The sequence below is a fragment of the Eublepharis macularius genome, chromosome 14 (genome assembly GCF_028583425.1).
Source record: "Eublepharis macularius isolate TG4126 chromosome 14, MPM_Emac_v1.0, whole genome shotgun sequence".
Taxonomy (NCBI): Eukaryota; Metazoa; Chordata; class Lepidosauria; order Squamata; family Eublepharidae; genus Eublepharis; species Eublepharis macularius.
Genome location: NC_072803.1, coordinates 5,087,972 through 5,095,227, shown reverse-complemented (window position 1 = coordinate 5,095,227; position 7,256 = coordinate 5,087,972). Strand labels below are relative to the sequence as shown.

At 45.8% G+C, this 7,256-nt stretch overlaps 1 protein-coding gene across 1 annotated transcript; it reads left to right on the top strand.

Moving 5' to 3' along the window:
- The first annotated feature begins 939 nt into the window (after positions 1-939).
- HSPB2 (heat shock protein family B (small) member 2) lies at positions 940-7,020 on the top strand. Its single transcript, XM_054998010.1, has 2 exons — positions 940-1,089; positions 4,368-7,020. Exons 1-2 carry the CDS (start codon positions 996-998, stop codon positions 4,808-4,810), a joined length of 537 nt encoding a protein of 178 aa, XP_054853985.1. The 5' UTR covers positions 940-995; the 3' UTR covers positions 4,811-7,020.
- The last annotated feature ends 236 nt before the right edge of the window (positions 7,021-7,256 follow it).

Sequence of the window (7,256 nt, the reverse complement as noted above, 5' to 3'; positions counted from 1 at the left end):
TTTAAATGATAGTAGTCTATTTTTCTCTTATAGGATCTAGATGGCGCGTTTAGGTTTATATATGATCTAGATGATGATTGATGACAAGTAGTGGGTGATTGTAGAGATATGATGTAGATGATTGTATGATGTGGTTCATGTTTTGTGCGTTTATGTTTGCGTTTATTATTTTAAATAAATAACAAACTGAAAAAAAAGAACTAAGGGCCAAGCTACAAGTGACAAATGACACTTGAACGGCAAGTGTATTTCTCCCTGTTCACTTGCCCCCCACTCAATCCACTTGCCAGGCAAGTGTCTTTCGTCATGTGTAGCTTGGCCCTCAGACACCATCTTTAGCTAGTAAAGAGTCCAGTAGCACCTTTAAGACTAACCAACTTTACTGTAGCATGAGCTTTCGAGAATCACAGTTCTCTTCGTCAGATGCTTCTGACGAAGAGAACTGTGGTTCTTGAAAGCTTATGCTATATAAAGTTGGTTAGTCTTAAAGGTTCTACTGGACTTTTTACTATTTTGCAACTACAGACTAATACGGCTAACTCCTCTGCATCTTTAACTATAGGCTGAAGCAGTTACTAAGAGTGCAGTAGGGTAGCATGGGGAATTGGGGGTAGTTGAGCAGGGAGACGCAGCCATTCATCTCTTCCAGTCGGATTTTCATGCCATGCGTTTGATTTCGTCGTCCAGTTGTCCCCGCCGGCCTGGGAGAACTGCATTTTTCTGACATTTCTGACAGCTGCGACCACATTGTCATCGGCCGACTCCTGCTGCCTTCCAACAGTGAAAAAGACGCCTCTTGTGGAATGTAGCAAGACGCTTTGGGTCCTCACCAAAGGCTCAGCGTTCCAGGGCCTGTCTGTCTATTTCAGTCCATATTTCATCACCTACTCCTCCCTGTGGAATTCACTCGATTAAAACATTGCAAATCTGACTCCGGTTTTTGCTCAGAGACGCTGAAACAGGTACGCCCAAGGGTCCGTTCCCCAGCAAAGAGCATGGCTGAGCGCACTGTGCCTCACGCCTACCCCATGAGTGCAGAGTACGAGTTTGCCAACCCCAGCAAGATCTATGATCAGAACTTTGGAGAAGGTAAGAGGAAGGGAGGGAGGGAGAGGGGGGGGAGGCAGGCAGGACATGTTTTTCATTTTATACCCATGGCGGATGCAAACACATCCTTATGGTTCCAAAGGTTTGGCTGACAATTCCGCTGTGTTGTTTTGAGAACACTCCTGGATAGTTCATCTTAATTTTTTTTTAAAAAAACAGAAATAATAAACTATTGCCAAGGGATGTCATGTGTTTAATGTTTCCCCTGTGTTTTCTGTAGGGAAGTGGGCATAGCATGCGGCCTTAGAGGATTGTCAACCATTGTACAGGCCACTGTCTAGATCAGAAAAGAACAAGCGAGTTTCTGATTCATTCAGAACTTCACCATGCTGGGTGTTAAGCAAAACAAGGGAAGAAAATGCGGGGCGGGGCGGGGGGGGGGATAAAAGGATGTTGCCCAGCATGGGGAAGTCCACAGTTTGTAACAGTTTAAGATGGAATGAAGATGGTGTTATGCAGCTGTAATTAGGCTCCTGCAAGAAAACTCGGCCAAGCTACAAGTGACAAATGACAAATGGAGCGCGAGTGAACAGGGAGGCATACACGTGAGTCTGTTCACTGGCCGTTCAAGTGTCATTCCTCGCTTGTAGCTTGGCTCTCGCTGCCCCAAAGGCTGCAAGCGTCATGATTTCTGAGTATACCTGTCAAAAGCTTCTACAGGTCTCCCCAAATGTTATTCTTAGCTGTGCTCTGGATTCCTGAAGTGTGAGTTGTGTTGCACTGCATGGTGCAGCAATGTTGTCGATCCTCCTAACTCTTTTCCAGCCCTTTTCCTACTTGTGTGAGAATCCGCACTGCATGTGACGTGTCCTACTTAAGAAAGCCTTTTCAGAACTGTTCATTAAAGCAAAATATTGTACTCGTACGATCTGAGAGAGGTGTTTTATAGCCATTTAATTCCACTCCTCCAAAGAATCCTGGAATTGTAGTTTCGTCAGGCTGCTGGGAATCGTCTGTTAGCGATCCCCCCCCCCATGGCAGGTGCAAAGGAGAGAAAATTATTACATCTGTTTGAGCGTAGATTCTGGGTACTGGGGTGGGGAAAAGATAAAGAGAACATTTTCCATGTTGCTGTTAACAATGCCGTCAACGTAAAGAGTTCCAAAAGCAAAAAGAAAGACCCTCCCCCTACACACACTATTTGAGAGTGCAGGGGAGATACGGGAAGAATGAGTGAGCAGGGAAGGAGGGGAGAGGCTTGTGTAACAAGGGCTGGGCATGAGAAGAAGCAGCTGGCTGGCACAGGGAAGAAGCTGGGCAGGAAAGTGGGCAGCAAGGCACTTAGGAGATACCAGAACTTCCCTGGACTTGGGAGGCATTGCTCCTGCCCTGGAGCCCAGCAGGCAGCACCTCCTGGGACCCTGGTACTTCAGCTACCTCAAAGCTAAACCTGGCGGGAAGGGTGTAGCAGCTAAAGGATCCATGAAAGGAAAAGTCCCATTCCTGAAATAGGCCTGGAACATGGTGGAGGTAACAACTGGAGAAAAGCCTCCAGTCGCCGGCTCTTGTATGAGATGTGAAGTGGCATCTCTACAATCGCCAGGCTAAAACAGTGGGAAGATGGGATATCCTGGTGGGGGAGCAGCCCCTGGCCCCAGAGGTTTTACAGGTTCTTTCCAAGGACTAGCATCCGAAGGGGGCTGTGACCAAACCGCTCTGTAAAGCTGCATAAAAGGAAGAAGCATCGGCTCTTCTCAAGGTTCCCAAATTCAGGCTAGGATTATTGGATGCATCCAGTCTTGACGGGTGAGACCTGGGGAAAAGACCTCAGGGCCCTGGATACTAGACTTCCCTGGGGTTTTGTGCACCCCCCCTTCAGGTGTCCAGAGCTTTCCAAAGAGGGCTAAACTGCAAGCACCACTGAATTAAGGCTTTGCGAAGAAGGAGCTTTGCCACACCGTCCAACATTTCACATGCAAAATTAGTGACGTGTTTGTAATGCTCAATGTTTATACTGAAGATCAGTGTCCAGGCTGAGCCCCTCCCCACCAAGTTACGCATTGCTGAAGGCTGTTCTTGCCTTTTAGACACTGAGTATTCATTTCATCACCTGCCCCACACTGTCTGAAAATCAGAAAGGTGATTGTTCTTCCAGTTAAAAATAAACTAGAATAAAATATACCCACAATCCATTCAAAATCGCAGCTGCACTGTGTGAAATAGTGCCTTAGTGTTCATGTGCACGCCTGAACTGGAGACCCAGCCTAGGACTGGGACTAGCCCCTTGGAGGTCCAGGTTCAGATCCCTGGGGGAGGGGTTATACATTTTCTGGAAGCAGAGAAGAAGCTCTTTTCATCTGGAGCAGCTTTGGGAGAGGCACACGCCATGCAGAACTCTATTTTGCCCCCATGACAAGGAACAACGGAGAGCTGCTATTGCAGTGGTAGAGAAATTCTGTAGCATAGTGCTTAAGTGGTTGGGCTGTGAATCAGCACTCTGCCAGTTCAACTCGCACTCCTGCCATGAGCTCAGCAGGTGGCCTTGGATGAGCCACTCTCCTCAGCCCCAGCTCCCCTGCTGTATTGTGGGGATAAGAGTAACACTGACTTCGTTCACTGCTCTGAGTGTGGCATTAATCTATCCAGAAGCGTGGTATATAAGCACACTGTTGTTGTTGTGTCTGAAAAAAGGTACTAAATACCAGAGGTCAGAAAGAAATATGCTTGTAATGCAAAATGGCACAATGATATATTTACAAATGATAAAAACATCAAACTCTAATAAGATATGTACAATGAGGAATTAACAAGCTACAAAGACATACAACAACAATAAACTATATACACTGACAAGCTACACAGGACAAGTTTCCCTCAGATTTACACATCAAAACAGGAATGTAGTTGGCAACTTGTATTGTTGTATGTCTTACTACGCAACACTACTACTTTGTTTGGAGAAACGGATGCAAGCTTTTTCTACTGGCTATTTTCACTGGAAACGACTTCCTCAATTACTTTTCCATACTTGGAAAGGGATGCCCCTATGTTTTAATCCATTGTCCTGCTCAACGCCTGCCCCCGCAGTTGCTTTTCCATTCATGGAGGAGAAAATATTGGTGCCCCCCGAGGGATGGGGGGGAAAGCCAGAACAGCAATTTTAAGCGTGGATAGCTCCATTTTGGCCTCTGAATGAGATGCAGGTAAATAAGAAAAGTTCTACCAAACAGATTTGTTGCTTTGGCACTGATCCTAAGGGGAGCTTAAAATGAGACCCTGTTTTGGAGATAATGTATGCCCTTTCTTCCCATCTATTTCAGGCATTTCCCCCGGAGACATTCTCACTCCCACATTGTACCATGGCTACTACATACGGCCTCGGGTTAACAAGCAGCTAGACCGAGGAGTCTCTGAGGTGACCCTCAATCACCACAAATTCCAGGTGTTTCTCGATGTCTGCCATTTCACACCCAACGAGATCACCGTCCGCACAGTGGACAACCTCCTGGAGGTGACCGCTCAACACCCACAGAAAGCCGACCGGCATGGCTTCATCTCCCGGGAGTTCACCAGGACCTACATCCTCCCATTGGATGCCGACCCCTTGCTGGTTAAAGCTACCGTGACCCACGATGGCATCCTAAGCATTGAGGCTCCACGGACAGGGAAGGAAGTGAAAGCCAAAGTCATCGATGTGAAAATAACATGCCAAGAAGAGCCAGCAAGGCAAGGAGGGAGTTCCGAGGAGAAATCTCAGTCCTAAAAGTGCTTGCCAACAACACTTCAACTGGGGCCAGGGCCAGGTGGGATGGTGATACGCCTGCATGACCACCTACGGGACACCCATTTGTTTGGCTTAGTAGGCTGGGCCCAGCCTATTGCCTTCCTCTGAATTTGGAGGATTGTAGTTTGTTGAGAGGCTGAGAATCCTCTGTTGGGTAGCCACGCCCTACTCATTGAACCAGGTTTCCAAGGAGTTTCTGGGAAGAGGGAATGGCTACTAAACCAGTTGATTGCCAACAGCTCCTGTCCCTTTAACTGACAGCATAATGTGTGGCAAGGGGCAGCGGAAGCTGTTCCTGACATGGTGGCAAATAACATCACTTGGTAAATAAGATCCCCTTAAGCCCCTATTAAAAGGGGCATTTTTCCCCCTCCATGCAGTTGTCAACCCTAAGAAGTGTGGTAATATCCTATATGACTTCAACTGCATTCTTACGCTGCTCCCTTGTCCTGTCATTTACTTTAAGGTTGCCACCTCTGGGTTGGTCAGTTCCTAGAGATTTGGGGATAGAACCTGGGGGCCAGAGTTTGGGGAGGGGAAGAACCTCAGCGGGATATACTGCAATAAAGTCCACCCGCCAAAGCTGCCATGTTCTCCAGGGGAACTGATGCCTGCGGCCTGGAAATCAGTTGTAATTCTAGGGGATCTCCAAGTCCCACCTGGAGGCTGGCAACCCTTGTATCACCCTATCTACATACCCTTGATGTTCAAAAGTGTTGTGTTTGACATGGGACTGATTCTGGCAACTGGCCTCCCTTTCAGACCATTTGCACCTACAAAGCTAACAAGCATCCTTTTCCTCAGTTCTTTTACCTTATGCTCAGTTATGCTTTCTTCCAGTTTTCCTATTCTTCCTGGAGCAGAGTTGTCAACAGGTCTGGAGAAAAAGTGTCCTCTCCCTTTAAAAAAGGCTTAATGGAATGTTATTTGCAACAGGTTGTTATTGATCTCCATGTCATGAAAATTTCACCTGCCCATTTTTACATATTAAGTCTGTTAAGGGGACAGGGCATTTTTCTCCCGAGTCTGTTGACAACCCTATAAGGGAGGCTTTCATTCATGCAGAGCTTTTTTTCAGTGGGAACGCAGTGGAACGGAGTTCTGGCACCTCTTAAAAATGGTCACATGGCCGGTGGCCCCGCCCCCTGATCTTCAGACAGAGGGGAGTTGAGATTGCCCTCTAGAGGGCAATCTAAACTCCCCTCTGTCTAGGGAGACTGAAGGAGTATTTGGAGAAAAAATGGGATGTGAAGGGGAAATTATGGCAATTTGAAAGTTACTAATTGGGGAAAATATTGGAGATAGGGATTTTTACCATTTAAAGTGAAGTTTTAATTATTGTTAAGTATAAGTTTTGAATAGATCTGAATTTAATGGATATTATTTAGTTTATTAGGGAAATATGAGATAATAATTTATAAATGGAATAGATAAGTAAGGAATAGAATAAGATAAGGGTTGGAAAACTGTTGGAAGTCTGAGAAAAGGGGGGAGGGAAAGGGTGGGGGGAAATTGATATTTAGGTTTTAAATAAAAATGTTACTTGTAATATGTACTCACCTAATAAAAACTTTTAAAAAATAAATAAATAAACTCCCCTCTGTCTGGAGATCAGGGGGCGGGGCCTCTGGCCATTTGGCCATTTTCACCAAGGGCAATTTAAACTTTTAAAAACTCCCCCCTTGTTCCAGCTGACCCAAAGTGACGTCATTGTGAGGTCCTGAGTTCCACCACTGAGTTCCACCACCTCTTTTCCCAGAAAAAAAGTCCTGCATTCATATATAAATTAAATATGATTTAAGAAAAAAAAATCAAAGGAAGGAATCGTATTTAAGGTCTGCTAACAAAATCCCTTCAAAGCAGGGGAGGGAGGAATTAAAGAAAGAGATAAAAGCAGCTGAGATCAAATGTTTATTTAACTGAAAGCTTGACATATCCGTGGAAAACATACACATAATACTAATACAATACTTTTAATATAAGCCTTTCCCCCATCACTCTGTTACTGAAGTTGATCAACTTTGATTCCGCCCCCTCTTTTTACATTTGTTACATTTAAAGTTTTGATTGTATAACTTTATAAAAGAGACAAAAGAAGAACAGGCAACACAGCAGAAATAAAGCATGACAGAAGAGGCGAGCTTGTGTGCAAAAATATCTGCGCTGAACACAGCCCCTCCTTAATCCTATTCGACTGCCTGTTGTTGTCTGCACTGCCGTCAGCGAGCAAACGTCCACCACAACAGATCCCCTGAAAAGTGCTACTGATGTCGCACTGCTGTGGCTTGGAGGTTTTATGGCCACAGGAAGAGAAGGGCTCTAGCAGTGGAGGAGGTTGCCAACACCAGGTTGGGAAACTCCTAATTTGGGGGTGGCTCCTGGGGAGGGCACAGTTTGGGGAGGGGAGGGACCACTCAGTGGGGTA

Excerpts from the sequence above, each read along its gene's own strand:
- HSPB2 (XM_054998010.1), top strand. The coding sequence starts at position 996 with ATGGCTGAGCGCACTGTGCCTCACGCCTACCCCATGAGTGCAGAGTAC. Across the intron at positions 1,090-4,367 it reads TGATCAGAACTTTGGAGAAG|GCATTTCCCCCGGAGACATT; the intron begins GTAAGAGGAAGG and ends CATCTATTTCAG.